The sequence below is a fragment of the Salvia hispanica genome, chromosome 6 (assembly GCF_023119035.1).
Source record: "Salvia hispanica cultivar TCC Black 2014 chromosome 6, UniMelb_Shisp_WGS_1.0, whole genome shotgun sequence".
Taxonomy (NCBI): domain Eukaryota; kingdom Viridiplantae; phylum Streptophyta; class Magnoliopsida; order Lamiales; family Lamiaceae; genus Salvia; species Salvia hispanica.
In genome coordinates, this window is record NC_062970.1 from 7,484,584 (window position 1) to 7,511,445 (window position 26,862).

Consider the following 26,862-nt stretch of genomic DNA (forward strand, 5'->3'; position numbering starts at 1 on the left):
CACCTCCTAAGCAAGGAGAAACAAGCAGGCCGATGAAGTCTCAGATTGATGCGCCGTCAGAAGATCATAGGCAGTCCGATGGCGACATGGCTGACCGAACGAAAGTCACCATGGAAGTGGAGAAAAACCCCACAACAAATATCATCGACGGTTTGTTGCGTCGTTGGGATATCTTCAGAAACAGATAGTGTTGTGCTTGTTGGTGTGATGGAAAGAGATTGCATATGGTGAGAGTGTCTGAAATAGGTTAGCATTTGCAGACAGTTACCACTTTGAAAATATGATGTGTTTCATTTGTTGTAACTAACTAATGGTTGAATATTCTTTCCAAGGCTTGTACAGATGATGCAGATGATTTGCTTACTCCTAACTGATCTCGAAATTATATGGTGATTCATTCGCTAAGTTTGTTTTGATTGTTGATAACTGTTTAACCAGTAACAGCTTATTCATTGAAGCTCCTAAATATATTGTAATACAACTTGTAAGGGAGCTATATTGTAATACAACTTGTAAGGGAGCTATATTGTAGCATAACTTACCAATTTCTATTGAACCTCTAATTATTAGCTTTATTTGTTGAATGATTTTTTAAAATTTTTATTAGACAATTATGAATATTTAATCTCGACTTAGTGCAGTTAACATCTAGTATTGAATTAGAGTTGGTCAATGCTTCGATTTTGTTGAATTTTGGAGAGATTATTTCACTTCTTGTCATAGTAGTTCAATAGCAAATCAAAATACTGGAGATGTTTGAAACTGAAAATAATTAGGAATTACAACTAACTAATTAAACGTTAACAAATAAACAGTCTTTCAGCTGCGAGTTTGACAGCAACCAGTATAAAAACAGCTAACACAGAGCACCTCTGCAATTTCTCAACATGAAAGGCCATATTTTCCTCTCTGAGTTCTTGAATCGGTGTTGATTTATCGAATATCACTTATTAATATTACAAACACAGTCTTTCTTCCCAATCCCTAACTTGTTTCTGAAGGGGCATCGATGAGCACGGGGGAGAAGTATTCATGGAAGTGGCGATTGCTGACTATACAACCATTTCTAGTTTACCTCAGCATATTGCAAGTTAAACAAGGAGTCTAGTGGAGTTAGCATATTTTTCCTGAAACTCGACTTTGATTGGATTTGCAACTGATTAAATGACCTCGTACGACCTTGAATATGGCAAATGGAATCAGTCGGTCAGCAGTTGATGTAGAACCCTTGAGTTCAATACCAGTGGCTACCATTTCCACCTTGGGCAGTGACTTTTCTACCAACGTATAGATCGGGTTTGGGCTGCATCCCGTTGGATCCTTCGGGGCCATCCTCACCCCTTTCATTTTTACAGCTCGGGTGCTTCCTTGGGTAAGATGAGCCGGGAACGAGATATTGAGCAGGTATGCCAGGATTCCTAACTACTTTTCTCTGTTCTGTAGTCTCTGCTGATGCTGCTGTCGCTCCACAATTATTGTAACGCAGAACTGAACCGATCACCTTCCCGGGCCTTGCAGCTGCCCCGGCTGCAAAAACTATCAGTAACAGTCGAGCACCCCAGAAAAAGAAGAAAAAAAAATAATACTTTTTATGGCCCACCTTGGATATTTTGAGGGACTTGGCCAGGAAATCGTGTCTCAGCTTCTTCAATGGAACATTTAGAGAGATCATTGGCGAGCTCAGCAGGCGCCGGGTTTGAGTGGTCAGAATATAATACACCTGGCCTGCACCTGATTAAGTTCGTAATGTGTAAGCTTCATTATGTCCACTACTTTCTGGGGTCAGAACCACAGTGGTGAAATATAAACAGCAATGAGCTTACCGAGGCAAAGATGACGAGTGTTGTCTCTCGGGTGGGGCGGCAGCTCCATTTCCATAATGCTCCTCGAGATATGCAAATTGCTTCTTGAATTTGTCAACAGCACTGAAAACAAAATTGTAAACAGATTGGATAGGATGTCGAAACCTATAAAATTTCCTGCTCAAGCCATCATGTGAGAGAGTGCAAAATAAAGATCCAGCCATTACAAAATCCCAAGAGAAACACCCAGCTAAATGGAAAAAAAAGAAAATAAAATGAATTTAAAAGCATAATACCTAGGATACATAAAGCCAGTAGGTTCAGCTCCCTCTAAGAATTCCTTCAACATTTTTGGGTGGTATTCAAGAATCTCTCTGTATATCAGCTCTCTAACATCCTCCTTTGTAATCCTTCGCCTTTCAAATTCGAATTCCATTTTTGTTACCGGTTGTGCCGATGGTTCTCTCTCAACTCTAGCTAAGTTACGGAAGTATGGATCTGCAAGAGCCTGAGGAGTTTGCAAAGACGAATTTTAGATAAACATGACTTAGAATAATACTGATCTTTAAAAAGCATATAGCAAACACATCTAACCTCTTCTGCAGATGGCCTGTCCTTGGGATCAAAAGCCAGCATTCTTTCCAATAAGCAAAGAGCTAAGGGATCTGCATTCGGAAATTTGTAGGATAAAGGGATTGGCTTCTTTTTCCTCATGCTACTTAAGTAACGTCGAGCCTTCTCGTTTCTTATCTGTCACATGACATGACTGTTCAGTAACTGATAACTCTTATTACATTCAATTTTTTGAAATTGCACTTGCCAAAATAATTTGCCACATACGTACCCTTGCAATGGTTTCAGGAGGTGGGGTTCCCAAAAGATCTGTCATGAGGTCTAATTGGTGAACAACGTTCTTCCCAGGAAATAGAGGTTTTCCAGTCAAAAGCTCGGCAAATATGCAACCAATACTCCAAATGTCGATCGCAGGAGTATACTGTAGAGGAAGTGAGAAACCAAAGATAATAAGAGATAGAACTAGCAGTTTATCAATAACTTACAGCATGATACAAAGTGTTGAAAAAATGGACCTTAGAGAAAAAGGACCCGCACAATTCGGGAGCTCTATACCACCTTGTTGCAACATAATCCTAAAAAAAGTACCAGAAGTGTAAAATGTTGGAAACGAAATGAAACAGCGTGTCAGAAACCCAAGAAGAAGAGGCCCTACTGTCCAAAATATTGCTGTGGGAGTATCATTGAAAGCCACCCTTGCAAGACCAAAATCGCAGATCTTCAGTTTGCAATCAGCATTGGCTAAGATATTCTTTGGCTTCAAGTCTCGGTGAAACACATTAGCTGTATTGAAAATTGAAAGGATAATATTATCAGATGATACAAAATCAAAGCAATCAAATTATTTGCAGCAGCATGTAACAGGGGAAACATGGTGCGGAGAAAATGAAGAAAGATTGTACAACCTGTATGTATGTATTTCAAGCCTCGAAGAAGCTGATAAAGAAAAAACTGGTAATGTTCTGGAGTCAAGTCGTCGTTTGCTTTAATGACCTGATGGAGATCCGATTCCATTAGTTCAAACACTACATATATGTCCTTGAATTCCCTCCTAGAAGGAGGCAGCAAAATATGCTTGATTTCCACAATGTCTGGGTGACGAAGAAGCCTGAGAAGCTTAATTTCTCGAAGGATGCGTGTGGCATCGGAGACATGTTCGAAGATATCATTTATCTTCTTAATGGCAACTTTCTCTCCTAGATGGGTGTCAAAAGCAGAGCAGACGACACCATAGCTACCTTTTCCAATAACCTCCTCAATTTTATATCTGCTTCCTTCACCATATTCTGTGAAGAAATCTACATCTGACTGCAAAATAGAAGGTTCATATTTGTTCAGGGATAATATCAAAAAGCCACTTGGAATGCTGATTTCCGTATTCAATATGAAATGTTATCTTGCCTCAGGCATGGACCCGACCAAACACCAAAAGTCTTGTTTCAGATAAGATGACGAGGAAGGAAAAGAAATAAACTAGACCACTGAGAAAAATGTGTTTACTTTACTGCATTCACCAATAACCCATGGTTGGCTTTTGTTAGCTCCATGTTTAGGACCTATAGTTCCTAGTCCCAATAGAGTATACAAGCAACATAAAAGAGAAACAACTGCCTACGTCCAACATCCTCAGATAATAAAATTACTGATCAGAATTATGGCATCCAGCAAACTCATCAGTATAGTGACCCACAACATGAAGGCTTCTTTCTGAAGAACAAAGTATCTTGGTACACGTTGACCTAGTGAACCAAATAACCTAAAAGGGTATGTGGATGAGGGAAATAGCAAAGATGCGCAAGCAAGTTCATGAATTATTTAGCAAGGCGTACTAATCATTCATATGAATCATATCCATAGAAAACAATGATGACTACTCTTTACTAGCACAATTCTTACATCCAACTGCAAAATTTTGGCAAACTCCAGCACGTGCCCATAGCTTATTATGATAAGCTTATTCGCGAGAAAACCACAGTTAATAGCTGCCTTCCATGACATAGCAATGCATAGGAAATCAAAACATTAAAAAGCTGGAAAATGTCACTACACCTCAGGTAGAAGTAGAAGTCATCCCCGAGGAGAGGGTGGACAAGTTAGGTGTTATAAACAACATACTGAAGCTCATATTAAATCGAAGTGGGATGCACCCCTATCATAATTGTAAATCATGACTATCCGCAAATATTGAATACAGAAACTAGAGTGAAACTACAAACTGGGACCTTCACCTAAGAGGAGATTCAAGATCTAGAAACAACAACTTCCAAAGGCAATCCCTCGTAATTTGCGAGCAAATTATATCCCCAAATGTTACTAAGTAGAAATCAAATAAGCCCAGATTTATAAACAAAACATCCAAACGGAAAAGCAAGTTCAAACCAAAACATGGCCATATACATATATTACAAGCAATTACAAATATAAAACAAAATAAATACTCCAAGTAGGAGTAGTACCTTTTTCCGTTGATCAGATTGCATATTTTAGCCAAAATATCATCAAGTAGAACAAAATCGACGAGAAGCAAAATTAGATCCAAAGTAAGCAAGCAAAGTTGAGCTCCAAATCCAAACTAATCGAGATTTACTTGTGGATCGGAAAATGAGCAAGGAAGTCCCAATTAGTATATTCAAGTAAAAATGGCCAATTTTGTTGGAAATGACAAATCTTTGTTAATAATTTGATGAGGTTAAGAGTTCCTCCTAATGGGGTATATATGTTGCTGGAAAATGGGAGTTTTGCTACAAAATTGGTGATGATCTCAAATGCCGATTTACAGAACAAGGATGAGGCGAGGAAGATGAGTGAGTACCCACAGCCAAAGTTAGAGAGCGAATCTCCAAAAGTTAAAAATGGGTTTGTAAATAGTTTCAGATCTTTAGAGAGAGAGTAGTGCTGTTTCCAGCTTCAAATTTTGGAAAAGAGAGAGAGAGAGAGAGACAGTAGTGCTGTCCAAACGGTGAATGCTTTCAAAACTGTCCATTTTTTATTTATATTTATTCATCTTTTATCTGAAAAAACAGCATTATTTTTAGACTCAAGACCATTTTTTACTCAATTTCTTATTCGAGAAACGAGACCAATAATTCATGGGCTCCCACTAATTCATTTTTATTTACTTCCAGTTTTAATTTATTAATTATAAAACTTAATTAAATTATTTTTTAAGTTAATAAAAATACAAGACTTATTAAAATAAATATTCACATATAAATTAATAAATTTAAATTAATATTGAAATGAGGTTCGCATTAAATCATAAATACAAACATTTTTCAAATTAAATCCACGTGATGTCAAAATTATAAACATGAGTATTAGCAAATAAAAGCATAAAAGAAAATCAATAATTGACTCCCACTCGCACAAAGTTTCTTAGGACGAGACACCTGCAACGGTGTACAACACGCCAATAGCTCGTCTTAGTTAGACGAGATCAAGCCACTAGTGAGCATTGTTGCGGATCATCCGCCCTTAATTATGTCATTTACCTTTTATTCTTACTAGTATTTTTAGTTGCAAAAATCATAACTTTTGATTAATTATTCGCTCAATCCTATAATAATAATGAAAGCTATGGAATTGACTAGAAGTAAATAAAAATTATGATTTAAATAATACTCTAGTAATTTTCTTCTTTTATAATAAATTTCATATTCCACTAAGTTATTCTTATTCACATTTTATTATAAAATAAATAATATAAAAGTAAAACTTACTTTCTATTAATTTATTCCACCTATTTTAGTAATTTTAAAACTGTATCAATTACTAGCGGATGGTGAGATTATTAATTTGAATTTATTTGTACTCCTACTATATTTTGGATAGTACTTACATTTACATCCAACTATTACAAACAAATCAAGCTCAAAACATTAGCGATATTATAATCTTAATACATTGAGCTCTTGATCGGTCACACATATAATTAAGTGACTTGCAACCTCAATCTTTTACTACTAATTATTAATGAAAAAGAAAGCATCTTATTAATTATTCACTCGAGAGAAAAAAAAAAAATTGCACAACGTTAAGGAATTGGAATTTATTTGTATTTAATCGAAAAAGTTCCAAAAGGATTGCAACTTATCATAAAATATGATATAGATGTAAATAAAATGTCAAATAAGGATCAATTGGGCACCCTAGGTCATATTATGGCGTTGAACATTTAATGTTATATAGTACCTACTAAATGATTTAGCTGTAAACTCCAAAGAGAAAGTGAGATATGCAATAAATAAAAGTATAAAACTAGAAAACAAAGGATGAGCACATGATTTCATATTTTTGATGGGCTTGTTTGTATGCGCATATTCCTAATCTAGCGAGGCATCAAGGAAAAATCTAAAAAAGGTTGGTTAGATCACGACAAAATTAAAAAGCATGGCCTAAAATTGGTTGAGGATTTGTCATCTGAATTTTGTGAGGGTTAAACGGTAAATAATTTGTTTTGATATACTCTACAATATTTTCTAAAATAGGTGGAGTAACATTTATCTCCAAATAATGTTACAATTTAAGTTTTTCCTTAATAATGAAGTAGTAACTATTTAAGGGGTGAGATGGTCGTCTAGTGTCCATTGTCCAACTTGTCTTGGAAGACGAAATACTTAGAAATATGCATTCAATTGGCTCTCGTTATTCAGTAATGCGTGGTTCTTCATGTTTTGGGTTTGATACAGTCACAGTAGAGCAAGTAAAGATTGGTAACCCTAAATAATAATTTTGGTAAATTTATCAAATTAATTTTTTTTTGGATTCATTGTGATTTCACCTCTTTGAATCATATTTTTACTCTGTACGATATTCATTCGAATCCCTAAGTTTCAACTTCTCTTTTTGTTTGGCAACACTTTTGCCGACTTCGTCAATTTTGCTATCTCGCGTCATCCGTTCTTACTTTATTTCTCTATTTGTTTTTATCACATAACTCTCACAGCGGATAGCATCTCTCGCTGAATGACATTGGAAGTTGTTGTAACTGATCCAACTAGAGTATATGTATCTAGCATATGCATAAGGTCTATTATTGTAATGCATTAGTATTTTTTTTTATTAATCAAAATGCTAAAGCCAAGAGAAGCAAGATGTGAAGTATAAACAGAAATAAAACAACGCCAAACAGCAGGAAAAGGAGCAACAGTCCTTGTATTAGGATTTAGATAGTACTCCATAAATTGTTTTGTTCGGTTTGTAGATTTAAATCACTAATATTTATGAATATGATACTCAAATGTACCCTTAGTTATAATATAATTGCAATGTCCACTTGCATAGAATTAAGACACTAATAAAAGTGCATCAATCGCTAATATTGCAGCTTTTGGTAGTGGCAAAGCCCGATTGTTTTTTTTCTTGGCCTTCAAAAGTCCCAGTTCTGTCACTGAATATAGTCATTTATTATAGGCATTAATGTCATAAAAAGAATAAAAAAAACAATACACTATTGGACAAGAGACTATATATGCAAGCTATGTAGCACGCACATGGAACACGCATGACGTCCCGGTGCACCGGCCCTCCAATGCAACAAGCGCACACTAAGACGTGTGTTCCCTTGTTCTTAATGTTCATGCACTCACTATATATAGAGTGAACTACACAAATGGTCCCTAGACTGTGGGTTTATCTCGCTCATAGTCCCTGAACTTTAAAAATATCGCCAGTAGTCCCTGGACTAAGGGTTTATCTCGAAATTGGTCCTTTTGGCTTTTTTTGGTACGAAAATACCCTTTGATATTATTTTGGGGGGTTTGGGCAATTTGGTCTTTTTACACTTTTAACATTTTAAATCTGATATTATTTTAGTTATGTACTAACTTTGATATTATTTCAAAATTATCATTCTTCTTCCATTTTGTTATCCTTCACTGAATTTGTTTTTTTAATTTCAATATTAGATTTAATTTTACAAAATTTTAAATTTTATTTTTTAAATATCAATAAATTTTTTTAATTATAAAAATTATTAAATAGCAAAAATTAATAGTTATAATCAATATTTGATAGTGTATAGTACTATGTAATCAATAAGGTATGACAACGCCTTAGTTTTAATCAATATTTAAATAGCTTTAATCATAAATAGATTATATAACACAATTTATTCTGAAATAAATATGCATCTAATGTAAGACTAATATAATTTTTGTTTATTAATTTGAAAACAATCAAAATTTACTAGAAAATTTTAACAAAATACTCCTATATAAAATTTTTAAGTAGGATCAAATTTTTAGTCAACTTCATAATATTTAATCACAAGCAATTATAACAACCGAACGGAGGCTAAATAGAATAACTCTTATTTTTCCATCATGATTAATATTATTTTTCTGTACTTCTTCAATTCAATTGAATATTATATTAAATAACAAAAATTAATAGTTTTAATCAATATTTATAGTGTCCATGAATTAATAGTTTTCATTAAAAAATTTATTGATATTTAAAAATCTAAATATTAAATTTAATTTTATAAAATTAAATCTAATATTGAAATAAAAAAAAATTCAGTGAAGGATAACAAAATGAAAGAAGAATGATAATATGAAATAATATCAAAGTTAGTACATAACTAAAATAATATCAGATTTAAAATGTTAAAAGTGTAAAATGACAAAAGGACCGAAAATAATTCAAAGAAAGAAAAAAAAATTTTCGAGATAAAAGCCCAGGGACTACTGACGATATTTTTAAAGTCCAGGGACTATGGGCGAGATAAACCCATAGTCCAGGGACCATTTTTGTAGTTCACTCTAAAATATAAATATGAAACAGATAAAAATATGTAACACGTTGATACCCAAAAAAATTACTTCCTCAGTCCGCTTATTATGAAATGAATATAAATATTAATAAAACTTTTATTATCGGATGAAGGGAGAACTAATTGGCCATCATAAAATCTCATTTGATCAAATTATATTTTACATAAAAGAGTGGTAGATTTATGTGGAGAAATCATTCAAACGTGGCTATAATAGTATAGTAACTTTGATCTTTTAATTAAAAGCATATGGCTCAAATAAAGAACAAGTAACAATGATAGATCACGTGCGACATACGTGCGTGTTATATCCACACCCACTACTTTTTGGTCAAAGTGCGCTGTCCGCTTATTTCTATTTCCTTTCCCTGTTTATGAGAGTGATACTTCCAAACGATTTTCACTACAGTATTTAATTTTAATTTTTTTAATAAAAAATTATTTTGAAAACCGAATTCAACGATAGAATGTCCACCTAATTTTATGTGAATTTTTCTATCTAAGCATTAAAAGCGGATATAATTTACGGTTGAAATTTCGCATTTTTTAATGAAAAATATTCTCAAAGAATTTTTAGTTTTTAGAGGCCCCAAACTTGAGAACAGGTTGAGTGGTTTGAGATGCGATAAGTTTCAACTTTTTTGAAAACTTAATTCTTTAACATATAAATTAAATCGAAAATATTCAATGGAAATAAAAGCATACATAAAGTCCCAACCAATTATTCTTGTAGCAAAAAAGGTGATGTGGTCACCCTGGTTGCCCCCACACCCCTTTTTAGTGCTGCTGACGTGACAGGGAGAGAGAGTGGCTGACCTAAGATTAGTCTATGGTCGGCCTATTCTTATTGTGGATGCTCTAGTAGGACGTGACTCATTGGATTATTCAAACTTCATTGTTCTTTTATCTCAAATATAAATAACTAATATTTACTTTATATAGTATATAGAATATACCTTTTGATATTCTATGCACGTTGAGTATGACAATCCATAGTTATAGTTTTAGATTATATCGCAGAAGTTGATAATTATGAGTCTGCAAACAATAATGAATATCCTTCAATTTCGAATTATTTTGGGGCCATGTTCGGGAATCTATAGATAATAGTTGGACGCATTCCGAGGCCGGCATACATATTTAATCATTTGAGCTAGCTAATTTTTTTTCTACACTTAATAATTGTATTTAAGTGAAATTTTCTTTTCATTTTTCATGATTGTGTTTATATTCGCGCGCATGTGTTTCAATAGTCATCATTAATTAGTTTTAAAATTGTATACAAATTTAACTTTATTTTCTAATAATAAAGTGGTCAAGTATTAATCTAATTCAAGAGTATAATTTTCACATAATTTTAACACTATTCAGTATGTATAATAGTAGAAGTTATAGTGATAATTAGAGATTTTCACCGGCCCAGTTTTTAATGCTTAGTGACAATAAAATTGTCAAAATCCTCTTATCTGTTGTCGCACACTCGCACTATTAGTTCGCCTGTCATTACCATATTAATAAGAATGAACAACAAAAATGTCCATAAACTTTAAAACTATCATAGATAATCCTTGGTCTTATGTCACAATCTCATCACTGGTTCTTTTTCATTATTAGGCCTATTTTTCCATCCAAAATGCCCAGTAAGACATGTAGAACATTTTTGGACTTCCATAAAATTGGGGTACCTAATACTACTAGGTATGATATTTTCTCTATTTCTGGTATTTTAAGAAAAAAATTAGTAGAGTAGATGTAATTATCTTTTCAATCACAGATTTTAAAAATAAGCTAAAACACAATAAAAATCAAATTAATGAGAAAAATGATTATTCTAAGAAAAATAGAATGAACACAAATAACACACCAACGGTGGGGATAGAGGATCCGAAAACGTAAATATGATTAGTAAATTAAACTCCAACTAAGTCCGACAACAACAAATAAACTTAAATATTGTAATACGTGGTTTGCGTTACACAAAAGCTCACATTATTTCCCCCCAAAACATCAAGATTCCAGTAACAACAAATTCATCACAGATTATTGGTATATTACAAGCTGCTAACAGTAGACAGAGAAACAATAAAATGGTGATGCAAATTTACTTGAGATGTTTAATGAACCACTCTAGCATGTCTTTGTGAGCCTCCTCAGCACTCTTCACTGCTCCTTCGTCTTCGTCTTTGTACCTCACAGACCAACCGTGTGAACATCCTGGGAATATCTTCACAAAGCTATCCACCTGCACAATCGAGATCATCATTAATGTTTGCCAAAACTCTATTTATGTCTTACGGAGTTTGAAAGAAATTGAGCCGTAGAAATGCAAGCGGAAAGGAACTGCAAAAAGGACTCGGGCTTTTTACCTCAGGCTTGGAGTTCAAGGCAGCTTCAAATTGTTTGACAACCTCCGGTGGAGATATATGGTCAATCTCAGCTCCAAGTATTGATAATGGGACCTTAACTCCTGAGTCATGAGATAATGTAGAATTTTTATCAGGATTAATCGTCTTGTTTCTTCGTACATTCTTATATAAAAACGGAGGAATGTTAAGAGCAGCATACACCTCACTCCCATGTTTTATTAAATAGTATGATACAGATAAGTGATAATACAAAACATACCAATATAGGTGAGTCACTGAAATGTCTACATTTAAAACTAAATAGTTTTACCCTGAATATCTTCTACCGAGACGAGAGAAGGATGGATCAACACCCCGGCTTGGATATAAGGATACTTAGACAGCTCCACAACCACCTTGGCTGAAACAAGATTACAGTCATGGTCATAAATTCATGAAAGTGAATAAAATTTGTGTAACCGAATAAGTAAAAACATAACTAACCTCCCCAGCAGAAGCCGACAGCTCCAATCTTGGTTATCCCTTTGCTTTTAAGAGCTTCAATAACTGGCTTTGCATCTTCAAATCCTTGATCCTACAAAAAAAGTAGAAGTAATGTCATTTATATAAAACCCTACAAAAAGGAGAGCTGATTGATCTATTCTAAAGAGAAAAAAGGCTTACTCACAGGTCCATGAATTTTAATCCATTCAGTAATCGGCTTCTGTTCAGGTACATAGGGATCTCCGTGGAGGAAGTCTGGCACCACGGCATAAAATCCAGTAGCCCCAACTTTGTCGGCAAGCTTCCTATATCATTGAAATGCCACATAAATATCATATGAGTTCATATTGTGTTTCAACATATCAGGCAAAACAAAATCCTAATTACGAACAGAAGCCCGAGAGAACATTGGTCCTTCCTATTAACACTACCAACTATAGGCCGGTAGCCATGCTATCATATAAAATTCACGAGCGCATTACAAGTTGAAAATTTTTCACAGAGCAAAATCAAGAAAAGTAATTAGTGAGAAGTTCATGGGAAGTACCTTAAATTTGGAGCTTCATATCCTGCACATAACAAACCAAATGAGTAAGTTAGAACACAAAAATATCCATGCTAAATTCCTATACAAAATTATTAGTATGTTGATAGACACAGCAGAAAACATCAATTTCACTACACTAAACAACCTTTTTCAATAGAGAGGGATGAATTATCGGCTAAAAAGTTCTCTCTCTCAGTGGTGTGTTTGTGTTGGAAATTGGAATAACACTTTAGAAATTCCACTCACCAATTGATAAATACCACCAAGTATTCATGAAGCTAATCAACATCTAAAACCAAAGGTAAAACTTTCCATTGAACAAAGACTAGTTATAATACTCACAAATCATCCCTAAAAATTCAATAGAATATCGAAAAATGAGCCCTAGAACAAGCAAACATAACAACACACCTCCAATCCTAAATAACAGTAGCACTAAATCAACACATACCCCAAAAATAAAATACTACTATTGCAAATAACATCTTATTTGTTTGCAAGACCAAATAAAACTGCACAGTTATTTGGAAAGATCTAAACAAGCATGATTGAAAAAGGAAAAAGATAGAAACTTTACAAATCCCAAATCAAATATTCGAAGAAAGGCAAGGGTATATTACCAAAAACATCAGAAATCAAAATTACAGCAGCGTTGGAATCAGCAGGGCCAGAAACATAGGAGCTAAGGCCTCCAATTTCTTCAACTTTCCCACTTCCACTTCCTGAGCTTGGAGCGGGTGGATTCTCACAACACTGAGCTCCTGACATTTGATTTTCGAATTTTCTGTTTGAGTCTCAAAATAAAAGTTTCTTTGGAGAGTATCAATCAAATACCTAATCAAAGTAAGAATTTTGAGATAAATATTTATGCAGAATTAATTGATTCTTTAACGTCTTTGACCAATGGTCCGTGTAATTAAAAATTAGAGTGAATGAATTAGCAAAATACGTGGCCAATTAAGATGTAATCAAATTCCATTCGGAGTCTAAATATTTATCCTTCTGTCCCATTTGAAATTTTTTGGTGTGTTCCATTAAAAATGAAACGTTTTTAAAAATGGAAACAATACTCTTTCTATTTTTTCTTCTCTCTTACTTTATTCTATCTCCATTAACTCACAAAACAACACTATATAAAATTCTGTACCGAAAGGCAAATGTTGTATTTTTAATGGAACGAATAGAGTATATAATAACGTAATTCTTGGACCGCAATTTTCTGTGGCCTCATTATTTCAGTTAAAATATACGTAAAAGGTAAGAGGTTTCTAGAGTATAGGGTCGTCATCGATTGTGACTTGTGAATAGTGTAAAGGATATGTTTTACCCTCTGTCCTTGGCTCAAGACATATCTAATCAAATTACCCCCTTCTTTTCTGGTTGGAGTCTTGATTGAGTTGAGTACATATTTTAAGAAAGTGGTTAAGTATGTAATAAATAAATATTGTAGTGAAGATTGCGATTCACTTTTAACTGAGTGAATAATAAATAAATATTGTAGTGAATGTTAGAAAACACTTTTAACACTTTTTTACTTATTTTATAAGTATTTTTATTCTAATCAGAACTTCTAAAGCAAGACACCCGAAATTGATCAACTGATACTCTTAAAGCAGGACGGAGGGAGTAGGTGCTTCTAAATTATTCGTGTATATATATATAGGGTGTATCCTATATATATATATATATATATATAGGGGTGTATTCAGATTAATGTATAAAAAGCTGTTAAAATGGAAAACTAATCTAATTCATTGATTCTTGTCATCTAATGGTCTATATTTGTGCCACATGGAATTAATTTAAACATTAAAAAAAGACGAAAAGGGTAGAAAAGTAAGTTGACATTTTGAGTAGTTATTCTCTTTGCATAATTCACGCCTACCATGATTTATTAGTTATTTTGCATTGATTTGTTTTCCTTTCTTAATTATAAATATTTTAGTTGATTATCCTATTGATTTTGCAGCATTTTTATATACAAATATTGTTTAAATTAAGAATATTTTCGTCATTAGCTTGACTGTGTCGAATATGGTATAATAATGTACGTAATCGGTATAATAATGTACGAAAACGATATAATAATGTGAGTAAAAAAGTAGTTAAATGTTTTGCAGCACGTTGAATTCATACCATTTGGGTTTAGCAATCCATTTGGCTAGGTTGTAGTACCGACTCACTAAAGAAACCTTCACCAAGGGCAGGAAGATAAATCTTTTCCCATTGGGTTTAGTAATCCATTGGGCTAGGCATATTACCAACGCTTGCTTATAATTTATGTTTTTATTGTTGTTTTTGATGTACGTAACCGGTTTAATAATGTACGAAAATGGTATAATAATGTACGTAAGAAGTAGGTTAATGTCTTGCAGCACGTTGGATCCATACCATTGGGGTTTAACAATCCATTGAGCTAGGTTGTAGTACTGACTCACTAAAGAAAGCTTCACCAAGGGTAGGGAGATAAATCATTTCCCATTGGGTTTAGTAATCCATTGGGCTAGGGCATATTACCAACGCTTGTCTATAATTTCTGTCTTTTATTGTTTGTTTTTTATGTACATAAACAGTATAATAATGTACGGAAATTTTATAATAATGTACGTAAGAAGTAGTTTAATGTATTCCAGCACGTTGAATCCATACAATTGGGGTTTAGCAATCCATTGGGCTAGGTTGTAGTACCGACTCACTAACGATACATTCACCAAGGGTAGGGAGATAAATCCTTTCCTCTAGGGTTTAGTAATCCATCGGGCTAGGGCATATTACCAACGCTTGTCTATAATTTCTGTTTTTATTGTTTATTTTTGATGTACGTAAACGGTGTAATAATGTACAAAAACGTTATAATAATGTACGTAAGAAGTAGTTTAATGTCGTCTTGTAATGTATGAACCCTACACATTAATGTACAGTTACTACTACCCATGGATTGCTAAACCCTAGTGGAATGATTCAAACTCCCCATCCTTGATGATGGTTTCGTTTTGTGAGAGGGTACTACATCCTAGCCCCATGGATTGTTAAGCCCAAAGGGTATGGATTCAACTCCCGCCAAACATTAAATCCTTACACAGGTACATCATTTAGTATTATGCATGTACATTAAAGGCCAATTTTCGTACATTATTTACTGAAAATAGAGCATAAAAAAATAATGTACAACATCAGACTGAAATAATGTACGAATTTGATTCAATAATGTAACAAAATTCGTACACATCTACCTACATGATGTATCATGAGAAGATGCCCAAAAATCAGAAGCTCATTATGTACTAATCTATGTGGATGATGTAACTGAACGGATGTTCTTAATTCATGTTAAATATGGCATGTATAGTGTAGCAGTAGTTCAAACAATGATGTAGCATCAATTTAGAGCACAATAGACCTCTTAATCAGACACAAATCCTCAAGAATGATATAAAATAATGTACATAAAAAATCAAATTCTGGTTACAGAAGTTTAGAATAAACTTAAATTTGAAGAAAATTTAAGTTTTAGGGCTTTACCTTTCACGCCGCCGTCGGAGCTTTAGAGAATCGACCGATTCGTCGTCGTCTACAGCGTGAGAAACGCGTCGTGATGGTAATCGATTCTCCATCGTCTGCAAATTCAGAAACTCGTCGAGAAGAGGAAAGAAGGTGGAGTGAGGCGGCGGTTAGGGTTCCTTATGAAAAACGATGAATGAGGGAGAAGAGAAGGTGGAAGTAATGGTGAGAGAGAGAGAGAGTGGGAGGGAATTGTATCAATTATGGAATTAAATCCCATAAATCTCGTACATGCATTTAGGAATAGGAACCGCCTCATTATTTGATTACTAAATTGCCCTTTAATGTAGTAAAACACTAACATAATGTACCGACTAACCATTAATCTAAGCCATCCGATTAATCTATCCAATGGATTATATTAGTACTATGTTTTACACTAAGGGGTCAAAAGGAGGGTAATGCACCCCTATATATATATATATATATATATATATATATATATATATATAGGGATGTGATCAGGTCCATAAGTGAAATTCTGTCAAAAATCAAAGCAAATCTCAACCATTGGATCCTGTAATGTAACCGTTAGATTAATGCCACGTGTCACCTAATAATGTAGATCGTGTAGTCTAATAATGTAGCTCGGCTAATAATGTAACACGCTGTAGTCTAATAATGTAGATTGTGCAGTCTAATAATGTAGCCTAGTTAATAATGTAACGCTTTTAGTGTAATAATGTATCTCGGGTATTATGATCACAACCATCTAATCTGAGGATCCAAGGGCTGAGATTTGCTTTGATTTTTGACAGAATTTGCCTTATGCACCATAGTGCGCCCCCCTATATATATATATATATATATATATATATATATATAGGGATGTACTAATATACTAACTAATTTTAAAGTGCTAACGTACATCCAATCACGTGCTGCCACGTGGCACGAAAAATGCAATATTATATACAGAAAAATGCAATATGAATTTCGACAGATTGCATTTTTGTTATATGAAGATTGCATTTTTTATTGTTGAGTTTTGCATTTTCGATATTGACTGTTTAATTTGCATTTTATATCTATACGGATTGCATTTATATATGTGAAAATGCAAAACTTAACAATATAAAATGCAATTTATGTGAAAATGCAAAACTTAACAATAAAAAATGCAATATTCCTATAACTAAAATGCAATCTGCGGAAATGCATGAACAACTTCACAAATGTGTATTGCATTTTTATATATACAATATTGCATTTTTCGTGCCACATGGCAGCACGTGGTTGGATGTACGTTAGCACTCTAATTAAGGATGCGCCCTAGTGCTCCCCTATATATATATATATATATATATATATATATATAGGGATGTGATCAGGTCCATAAGTGAAATTCTGTCAAAAATCAAAGCAAATCTCAACCATTGGATCCTGTAATGTAACCGTTAGATTAATGCCACGTGTCACCTAATAATGTAGATCGTGTAGTCTAATAATGTAGCTCGGCTAATAATGTAACACGTTGTAGTCTAATAATGTAGATTGTGCAGTCTAATAATGTAGCCTAGTTAATAATGTAACGCTTTTAGTGTAATAATGTATCTCGGGTATTATGATCACAACCATCTAATCTGAGGATCCAAGGGCTGAGATTTGCTTTGATTTTTGACAGAATTTGCCTTATGGACCATAGTGCGCCCCTATATATATACAATCTACACTATTAGACTACAACGTGTTACATTATTAGCCGAGCTACATTATTAGACTACACGATCTACATTATTAGGTGACACGTGGCATTAATCTAACGGTTACATTACAGGATCCAATGGTTGAGATTTGCTTTGATTTTTGACAGAATTTCACTTATGGACCTGATCACATCCCTATATATATATATATATACTCTTTTGTTTTAGCTCGTCCCACAAAAGTATACATTTTTTAAAACTCTATTTTCTTTAATAAGATGAGATCGATTCTCCACTAAAAATATTTTAGTTACTTTTACTTTTGATATCTTTCTTATATTGCCAATTGAGCATTATAACATGTGCTTAACCAAAAGTATAAATTCTTGTGAGACGGAGTAGTTTTGATAGTATTATTCTTTATAATTTTGTTGACGCAATGTACGCAGAGCCGAACTCAGGATTTTGTACTAGGTATACAAACTATTACAGTATTAATAATTGTTGAATATTTATTCATATGAGATGATATTGTCCAGCTGAGAGATGTTGTGAACAAAGCTTAACTAGCTAGAATTTGTTCCACTACAACATATAAGAGACTCAGAACTCTCACTATTTTGGATAAAGAAATTAATTAAGTCAAGCTAGCAGCAAACTTGATTAATTAATGAATATAGTATATCTAAACATGCTCGATTAATTAATGAATATAGTATATCTTAAACGTGATAAATGAATTAATAAAGAGCCCGGATTTGGTAATATGAATTTGGAATGTTGGTCAATATTAGTATTTACGGTAGCGGTCGATTTATATTTTCAAAATTAACTTTAACTCAATTGAGCTAAATCTAATTATGGATAAGTATTTAGAGTGGCCACGATAAGGTCGCTGCGGTGGTATTGCTCTTTATTAATTAAGAGCATCCGCAGTAGTGCTCTTAGCACCGTCCGTCCGTCCGTACCGCTGAGCACCCGTCGTCCGTCCGCCGCTGCAGCTCGTCCGTCCGTGCCGCTGAGCACCCATACGTGGCAACGTCTGATTGGCCAACGGCTAATTCGATTTTTTATTTTTATTTTTTTAAAATTCGAAATTTATTTAAAAAAATGTTTTTAAATAAAAAAATATTTTTCCACTTCCCAAAAAAGTATATTCGTTTTCTACCCACTTTTAATTTATTTTTCAATTTTTTTTCTCCAAAATTCACATTTTCATCTATAAATACCTCCACTTCAACACAAAAAAAATCACATTCTCTCATCTTTTTTTTATCATCTACATTCTCTCATCTTTTTTCTCATATTCTCATCTTTGTAGGATTTTAATTATGTATTTTTTTATTTTCTAGGATTTTAGTTATGTATTTTTATTTTTAAAGATTTTAATTATATAATTTTTATTTTTTAGGATTTTAATTATGTAATTTTTATTTTTGAATGTATTTTTATAATGTAGAAATGTTTTTAATAATTGGAGTATTTAAATTGAATAATGGAATGGTGGGATCCTTGAGCTTGTCCTTAGCTAAGAGCACGGATGTGGGTGTTGTGCTCTTAGCTAAGGACAAGGAGTAAAAGTGGGTCCGGACCCACTTCCGTGCTCTTAGCTAAGAGCACGGATGAGGATGCTCTAATTAGTTTGGGGCAACAATAATTTAGCGCCGGAAATGTGGGGACAAGGTGAGAGAGAGACTTTCTAATTTATTTTTAATGCTTGATTGCAATAATATTTTTTAATTTATTAGATTCGATTTTTCTGCGTGAATCAAGTTGTAATTTATTTTGACTTAAATTGAATTGAGTTGTAGTTTATTTTATTTAAATGAATTTTATTTAATTTGTTGTTGCAATGAAGCATTAAACTAAAAATGAATTCTTTAAAAATAAACCATTCAACATACTTCAAATAATACTACAAATGCAATAGTTTAAATTATACTACAAAGATTTAAATAATTCATTTTTAGATAACACTACAATAATTTAAATAATTTTTTTTAAGATAATATACAAAGATTTAATAATACCCCAAAGATATTGGTTCTCAAAATCACAAAAGAAGTACATAAACATTCAAAATTTGCAAGTTTGGTTCTCAAATCAAGCTAAATTGACTAATATACCCCTAAAGGGCTAAAGGGTAGAAAAATCGGGACTGAATTTGGGATTTATGAAACTTTTGACTGAAAATGTGATTTTGTAAATGTTGGGTATCAAAAATGTGCAAACCCTATTTTCTGGGTACTAGTTTTGTAGTTCACTCTTTATCTTTTAAGTTTGTCCAACTCAAGATATCTACTTTCTATATTTGAAATCGCACCCTCTTTTCATTAAAATATTCAACTACTCCATTTTTTCTCTCTACTTACTTCACTTAACAACTTCTCCTAAAATCTCGTGACACTCAAGAATATGGATACTTTAAGTGGGACAGTGGAAATATTATTCTATAATTTTTGTTAACATATCTAAGAATCAGTTACGTTTCAGGTAGCGGCAGACCCTTATTAACACATCTAAAAATTGGCGTTTCAGACAGTGTCGGACCCAGGATCTTGATACAAAGATTCAAATTAATACTCTCTTCGTCCCAAAGTAGATGACCCCTTCTTTGAACGGTATATGGTTTTATTTCATTTTATTTTGTGTTTTAAGTGGAGTGAATAAAGTAGAGATAAATATGTTTTTATTTTTGGTAATGTTTAGTATTAATTCGGTTCTGTTTTTGATATTTTTACCACCCCTAAAACCGTAACTCTACTGAATTTCTATTTTGTTGCATTTTAGTTTTATCGGTTTTAATATATTAGGGAATATTGCACGTCCTTAGCATCAGGGGCCTAAAAAAAACAAGACCATACAAAATAGAGTATCTCTTTAGTATTTGGACAGCAATACTTTCATCTCATCAAATCAGTTATGTTAGATCTAAGGCATTACACAAATGTGAAACACCACAACCCAGTGATCGCATTGCTCTCCGCACCAGGAAAGCATCATTCCACCTGCCAGCATCTTTATACAGGTTAGACAGCACAATTCTACCCGGCCCATCTGATGGTTCCACTCTAGCCAGATTTCGAGCAGCTCTTTCTCCTACATCTATGTTCTCGTACATCTTGCATGCTGCTAACAACGTGCCCCAAATGACAGCATCCGCCTCCATAGGCATGTTTTGCACAAGCTCTTCAGCTTCGTTCAACCTCCCAGCTCGGCCTAACAGATCCACCATACATCCATAATGCTTAATGTTAGGCTCTAAACCATATGTCGCTCTCATGCTCCTAAAATGGCTTTTCCCTTCTTCCACCAAACCAGCATGGCAACAAGCACTCAAGACTCCATTTAATGTGATTGAATCAGGCTTTATCTTTTGACTCTGCAAGTCTGCAAAAATCCTCAGGGACACCTCTGCTTTCCCGTGCATAGCCAAGCCATAGATGATTGCATTCCAAGGAGTGATATTTCTGGTCTTGTCTCGGATTTGATCAAATACTTCTAGAGCAGAATCGATGCTCCCACATTTGGCATACATATCAATGATGGCTTCACTCAAATTGTCGTTGATTGGTATTGAGTTACAACGGATGAACTGATGAGCCCATCTCCCCTCCTTCAATGCGTACAAGCCAGAGATGGCTGAGAAAACACTCACCATTGTGATTTCGTTTGGCTTAAACCCTTTACCAACCATTTCATGAAAAACTTCAATGGCCAGACTATGCTTCCCGTTCTGTGTATAACCAGAAATCATCGAGCTCCAAGAGAAAACATCTCGCCGTGACATTATACTAAACAAACGTACAGCTTCATTTACTATGCCGTTCCTCATTAGCCCTGCAATAATGGCATTCCAACAAGGTATATCATCCTTAGTTCCTTCCTGAAATAGCAAATAAGCAAGTTCGACCTGCTGACATGCAGCATATAAATGAATCAATGTCACATGCATGAAGTCATGGAAGGTCATCCCCATCTTCAGTGCTAGAGCATGAAACTGTTGACCCTCAAGCAATCTAGTTGCCTGTGCACAAGTAGAGACAATGTGTACAAGAATGAAATAACCAGGTCTGGAGTCAATGGTGTGCCTCATTTCGCAATAAAGCGCCAATGCCTCCGCCAACCTCCCGACCTGTAGATATCCACCAATCATCGTGCACCAAGAGAAGATGTCCTTCCATGGAATCTCATCAAATAGGTCTCTAGCCAAATCAACCAGTCCTCCTTTTAAATAACCATTCAACATCACATTCCACGACACCACATTCCTATCCATCATATTATCAAAGATCATTCTTGCATCATGAAGAGACGAAGAAACACTATAAAGAATAACTAAATTATGCGAAACAAAAGCATGCATATCAAGACCGAGCTTCACCACCAAGCCGTGCAGAAGCATTGCATTCATCCTAGTTCCATCAGCACGCGCATAAGCAAGTAGCACACTCGGCATCGTCAATTCTCCAGGCACCACTCCCAACTGTCTCATCTCCATGTAAAGCGCAATGGCGTCCCTGTAGCACTCATTCTGAGCAAACCCCATGATCATGGTCGTATAGCTGATGCAATCTCTGAGCGGCATTTTCTTAAACAATTTGTAGGCATCTCCCAAACGGCCGTTTTTTACATAACATGAGATCATTATGTTGAAGGAGGAACAGTCCAGCGTCGGGGAGCTTTCGAAAATGGATCTCGCGCACGAAAACATCCCGGTTTTGGAGTACATGCTGATCAAGCTGTTCTGTATGAAGACATTGAAATTGAGGCCTGATTTTAGAATGAAACAATGCAGTTGCTGACCATGGGAGATTAACGAAGGGGAAGACGAGATGGATTTGAGTGTCGAAGCTAGCGAAGTGGCGCTGTTCTTAAGAATGGATTGAAGAGAAACTGGGCCGAGAGCCATAAGTGAAGTGAAGGAAATGTGGGATTTTGGGTGTAACTACAAATATCATCTGATCTGAAAGAATTGTGTGAGCAACACATATCTTGTGATAGAACAAGACTGTTAAAAATCAAACCTTGATTCATATTGATTACTAATATTAGAAATCTTGAGATAGTACAACAGAAAGAATTGCTTGATATAATCAGAAATAACATGCCAATCCAAGTCCAGCTGTAATCCTGCAAGGTTGGTGTTTTACTTTTGGGCTATGAATTTCTTTTGTTGGTTTATTTAACTGATGGACTTATTAGTTAAATATTTGGGCCAATATAAATTTTAAGTGATGGGCTGGGATCCCTTCCTACTTAGGCCTAGGAGTCTAACGACGGCAATAATGTGGACCGGGTGTTTTTTGGTATTAATAGTTTTTTGGAATAATTAATTAATTCATTATGACTTAATTTTCGCATTAATAGTTTTTTGGAATAATTAATTAAGAGTGATTATATTTTGGGTTAGCTACCACGAATAATTAAATCCACAGATTTAACTAATACTCCCTGCGTCCCACAGAAAATGTCCACATTCTTGAGTGACACGAGATTTGGAGAAGAGTTGTTAGTTGAAGTATTCAATTAGGAAGGAGGAGAGAGGGATTTATTTTCAAATATAGAAAGTGAACATCTTAAGTGTGACAAACTAAAAAGAAAATGTGAACATCTTGAATGACGGAAGGAGTACAAGAGAATTTCAGAAATCCCTAAGAAGAGGTGAAAGAATAGAATGAATAGTAGGATGCATGCATTCTACTCAAACTAAAAAAATTCTTGATGTTGATTAGCATGTTATTTTTATTTTTTTTTTGCTTTCTAAAAGGCTTTACTGCAAGCAAAATAAGATCGGAGCGAAAATTTTAGTCGAAGATTTAAGCGTATCAGATGGACTTTCTTTTTAATAAACGAAATATTTCTTTCTTTTTAATAAATGAAATATTTTTCAAGCATGACTTTAGTCATTTAAATGGCAATTATCTTTTGTCTTGCTGTATTTTATTTTTTATAAAGTATCTATTTTGGGGGGTTAGAAATAATCTACTATGCCAGTTTAGATTAATCTAATTCAGATCCTAGTAAGGTGAAAGTCCCTACTCAGATTAGTGTACACAAATATACTATTGTAAAAGGTGACCACCTTTCGGGTTAACAAATGTTTAAATATGGTAGTTTCTAAATAAAGTTAGAATGTGATTGAACTTTAGCTTAAAAAAGAATTTAGTTTGCTCGAGTATTTTTAGTGAAAAAACCTCATGCTTACTCAAATTGGCAAGATAAAACTTGTTATTTATTTTATGATTGTTTCGACACGTGTCTCTAAGTACATAAGTAATCAGTCATGCATATTTTTTCAGAATATTTGAAAATCGCTAAATCTAAACTCTCAGCGATGCATGTCTTCATGCATGGTACCATATATCTGTTTTGAATGATAATGTAGTGAATTGCCATCTCTTATAGTACTCCATCCGTCCCACAAAAGATGTCACACTTTCCTTTTTAGTTTGTCCCACAAAAGATGTCACATTTCCCTTTTTGAAAAAAGTTCTTTCTCACGTGAATTATGAATATAATAATTATATTTTCTCTCTCCATTTAACACACAAAACCAAACCTCCTAAATTCCCGTGCCCGTCCCACAAGTGTGACATCTTTTGTGGGACGGAGGGAGTATATAGTACCAATGTTCGATACTTATACTCAATCCAAGAGGATTGAAGTTCATTTTATTCATCTATTTTCCGAGCTAAAAATTGAAGTTATGTTGTTTGATTCATTGTTTTCTTCATTCCGTTTTCTACTATCACCTATCCTTAGATATACTATTAGTCGCGTTTTCCTGATAAACTTTGTTATCCCTAACAACATTGGCGGACCTATGTGGAGCCTTGGGGCTTTCATTGAACCCCCAAGTTTTCTAATATATATATTAGTAGAGATGTCAAACGGGCCGGTCCAACCCGGCCCAGGCCCGGCCCATCAATGAAATGAAGCGGGCTTGGGCTGGGCTTAGTAGGTTAAACGGACTCCAATTGGGTCTTTTTACAAACCCAGGACCGGCCCATGCCCGACAGCATCTCAATATTATACTATATATTCTTAATTCTTTGAATATATTTATTTTTTCATATCAATATAAATATTTTTTATTTTATTTATTATTAAATAAATGAACTAATCAATCTAAATCAAAATTTATAGTATCAAGTTTGATTTCCATGGTTATATAGATTAATTATTAACTACTTTTTCCTTTTGAAAATAATGTGTCTTAGAATTAATTACTACTTGATTTGCATAATTGTAGAGATTAGTTCCATATATAAAGTGATTATATGTGGGGAGTGTTATATTGCTAACTCAATACCTAATTGCTAACTACAACTAAATAATAGCCATTAGATATTCAAATTAAGGACCTAGATCATCAACCACGAAATGTCAATACGATCAACAAAAAACGTCAATAAAGTCATAGGATTAATTCTATAAAATATCAATAGGGATATTAATGTCAATTAACTACATGTTTAGTTATAACTAACTTTTAAAAGAAATCCCAAAACGTTAAATTCATATAACATATATCAAATTAAAGATAATTTTATAAGGATTCCAATGATATCATACATGCATATGTTCCGACGTCAAAATTTGAAAAAAAATTCAAAATTTTTTCAATTTTTTCGTAAAGCAGAAATGTCAACATACTATATAAAATATGTCAATATAATACATGTAGAATGTCAATATAAGCAATGGGTTAACATTCTTAAAGCATTGTGTTGACATTCTCAAAGCATTGTGTTGATATTTCCGAAACACTATATTGACATTTTCATCTAAAACCCTAATTTGGCGTTTTTTTTTATCTTTTTTTATTTTATTAATAAAAACGAAAATTACACGTGGCAAATTGTAGACCACACGTTTTCTAAAATCCTATGGCCTTAAATTAGTTGTAGTTAGCAATTAAGTGATGAGTTAGCAATTGATCACTCCCATGTAATATGTGGATTATAAATATGTATTATGCCTTATTATCTTACGTGTACATGCATATGGGTAAAAAGATTAGATATTATCTCTACATATTCATATCTTTTCTATTAATTTATTACTAGATTGCAAGTTATTGTATATTTTAAAGATAATCATAGATTCTATTAATAATATTATGCAAAAACAATCAATTAATTCAATTACATGACCTAAAAGTATAACAAATTTGATTTCCAATTACATTTGATTCACATAATTTATACAATATATAAAATGGGAGTTTTGAGAATATTTTCAAAACTGCCATTTTATATTAAATATTATACTTTAATTAAAACTTTATTTAAATATATTTATTCAATTTAATAGGCGTCAGTTATAAAGAGGTAAAAAGAATGCCATTTAATATCAATATGTGAAATTGATATGGTCTATGGATTGGACATAAATCACAAGGCCCACCTCTGTCCATCTAGTCATAGCCTTGAGTGCATCTGTGTCTGCTTAACAGATATCTATACAATATATAAAAAGGGAGTTGGAGAAATTTACAAAATTGCCATTCAATTTAAAAAATTATATTAAATTAAAAATTATGTGGAAATTGAACATGCAAAAATGTTTCATATATATATATATATATGTAGTTAAGAGTTATTTGAATACAATGCTAGATAATTAGGAAAATGAAAAGATTTTAGTTACTTTGGTGATAATTAGGGGGAGTGGAAGTGCAATGGTTTTTGGTGATAAATTGAATGGCTTGGAGGTGGAAAGGTTTTCAATTAAACATGCAAACACGTTTACTATATATGTGTGTAGTTAAGAGTGATTTGAATACAATGTTGTTGAAGATGAAAATCGTGCCATTGAGCTTAAATATGGTTCAACTCTTGGGGGTTAGAAAGATTGTTGCTAAACATGCTCCACTTGAGCAACGCCGAGCTGAAGGGAAATCAAGGTCTTGTGTGAGTATGTTATTGGATAACATAATTTTCATTGCAAAATTTTCTTCTGTGACTTTGATGAAGATGTGAGTTTTGTTTTTATCAAGGATTGTTGTCTCATATAATCCATATTTCTTATTTTTATCTTTTACATGCCATTAGGAGCCTGGGCGGACGATGAAGGGAAAATGAGCCCGATGAAGAGGCTTGGG

At 33.6% G+C, this 26,862-nt stretch overlaps 3 protein-coding genes across 7 annotated transcripts; all 3 read right to left on the minus strand.

The window, feature by feature from the left end:
- Positions 1–755: 755 nt before the first annotated feature.
- LOC125193845 (mitogen-activated protein kinase 14-like) lies at positions 756–5,325 on the minus strand. 5 transcript variants are annotated; one of them, XM_048091766.1, is made up of 10 exons: positions 4,832–5,325; positions 3,281–3,683; positions 3,031–3,158; positions 2,891–2,950; positions 2,647–2,796; positions 2,397–2,552; positions 2,099–2,310; positions 1,824–1,925; positions 1,601–1,731; positions 756–1,518 (listed from the first exon to the last, which is right to left on the minus strand). In XM_048091766.1, exons 1-10 carry the CDS (start codon positions 4,853–4,855, stop codon positions 1,235–1,237), a joined length of 1,650 nt encoding a protein of 549 aa, XP_047947723.1. In that variant the 5' UTR covers positions 4,856–5,325; the 3' UTR covers positions 756–1,234. The 5 variants fall into 5 exon arrangements, with proteins under 5 accessions (XP_047947723.1, XP_047947721.1, XP_047947720.1 ...); XM_048091764.1 differs by having other exon boundaries at positions 756–1,527; XM_048091763.1 differs by lacking the exon at positions 4,832–5,325 and adding an exon at positions 4,272–4,388.
- A 5,747-nt stretch (positions 5,326–11,072) lies between these two features.
- LOC125191879 (endo-1,3;1,4-beta-D-glucanase-like) lies at positions 11,073–13,408 on the minus strand. The gene is made up of 7 exons (XM_048089306.1): positions 13,167–13,408; positions 12,547–12,568; positions 12,184–12,304; positions 12,000–12,090; positions 11,827–11,916; positions 11,517–11,617; positions 11,073–11,392 (listed from the first exon to the last, which is right to left on the minus strand). Exons 1-7 carry the CDS (start codon positions 13,312–13,314, stop codon positions 11,252–11,254), a joined length of 714 nt encoding a protein of 237 aa, XP_047945263.1. The 5' UTR covers positions 13,315–13,408; the 3' UTR covers positions 11,073–11,251.
- Positions 13,409–20,649: 7,241 nt separating this feature from the next.
- Positions 20,650–22,839, minus strand: LOC125195731 (pentatricopeptide repeat-containing protein At5g19020, mitochondrial-like). Its single transcript, XM_048093921.1, has one exon. The coding sequence runs from the start codon at positions 22,663–22,665 to the stop codon at positions 20,674–20,676; it is 1,992 nt and encodes a 663-aa protein (XP_047949878.1). The 5' UTR covers positions 22,666–22,839; the 3' UTR covers positions 20,650–20,673.
- Positions 22,840–26,862: the final 4,023 nt, after the last annotated feature.

What these genes read in the sequence shown, in the direction of transcription:
- LOC125193845 (XM_048091762.1), bottom strand. Translation starts at nt 4,373, where the DNA reads ATGTCATGGAAGGCAGCTATTAACTGTGGTTTTCTCGCGAATAAGCTT. An exon ending in CCACAGCAATATTTTGGACA is followed by an intron (nt 2,951 to 3,030) that starts GTAGGGCCTCTT and finishes TACTTTTTTTAG; the next exon opens with GATTATGTTGCAACAAGGTG. An exon ending in GCGGGTCCTTTTTCTCTAAG is followed by an intron (nt 2,797 to 2,890) that starts GTCCATTTTTTC and finishes CTTCCTCTACAG; the next exon opens with TATACTCCTGCGATCGACAT.
- LOC125191879 (XM_048089306.1), bottom strand. Translation starts at nt 13,314, where the DNA reads ATGTCAGGAGCTCAGTGTTGTGAGAATCCACCCGCTCCAAGCTCAGGA. An exon ending in TATGAAGCTCCAAATTTAAG is followed by an intron (nt 12,305 to 12,546) that starts GTACTTCCCATG and finishes TCAATGATATAG; the next exon opens with GAAGCTTGCCGACAAAGTTG. An exon ending in CTCGGTAGAAGATATTCAGG is followed by an intron (nt 11,618 to 11,826) that starts GTAAAACTATTT and finishes CTCATGACTCAG; the next exon opens with GAGTTAAGGTCCCATTATCA.
- LOC125195731 (XM_048093921.1), bottom strand. Translation starts at nt 22,665, where the DNA reads ATGGCTCTCGGCCCAGTTTCTCTTCAATCCATTCTTAAGAACAGCGCC.